At 65.0% G+C, this 374-nt stretch overlaps 1 protein-coding gene across 1 annotated transcript in view; it reads left to right on the top strand.

The window, feature by feature from the left end:
- GRIP2 (glutamate receptor interacting protein 2) overlaps positions 1-374 on the top strand; it is a 38,374-nt gene that overhangs the window by 31,448 nt on the left and 6,552 nt on the right. The window contains exon 23 of the mRNA XM_010862522.1: positions 262-374. This exon is cut by the window's right edge and continues 19 nt beyond it. Within this exon, the coding sequence (XP_010860824.1) occupies positions 262-374 (113 nt within the window). The remainder of the gene's footprint in view (positions 1-261) is intronic.

Below are 374 nucleotides of genomic sequence, written 5' to 3' on the forward strand. Positions count from 1 at the left end.
GGTTAAGAGTGGACCCCTTCTCAGGCTTGGCCACGCTGAGCCCTATGGAGCTGGGACAGGGTCCTGGAGGCCTGGCATTCACTCTGCTGATGGTCACGGGGTTCTGGGGTAGGGGCCTGGGTGGTCCAGGTGGTCGGGCAAGCCTAGAGGAGGGAAAGACCTCTCTCCCAGGCCACCCAGCCAGGCTGGAGGTGGGGCAGGAAGGAGGGCCAGCAGAACACACGGAGAGGATGTTCGACACCCTCTTTCTCCCACCTCCAGGTTCCTACACTGCACAGACGGCAGCTCGGGCCATGACCCCCCAGGAGTGGCGGTCCAGCCGGCTGAGAAGCAGTCCCCCGCTGACCGAGCCCCGGAGGACGAGCTATACCCCA

Source organism: Bison bison, unplaced genomic scaffold (assembly GCF_000754665.1).
Source record: "Bison bison bison isolate TAMUID 2011002044 unplaced genomic scaffold, Bison_UMD1.0 scf7180017864482, whole genome shotgun sequence".
Taxonomy (NCBI): domain Eukaryota; kingdom Metazoa; phylum Chordata; class Mammalia; order Artiodactyla; family Bovidae; genus Bison; species Bison bison.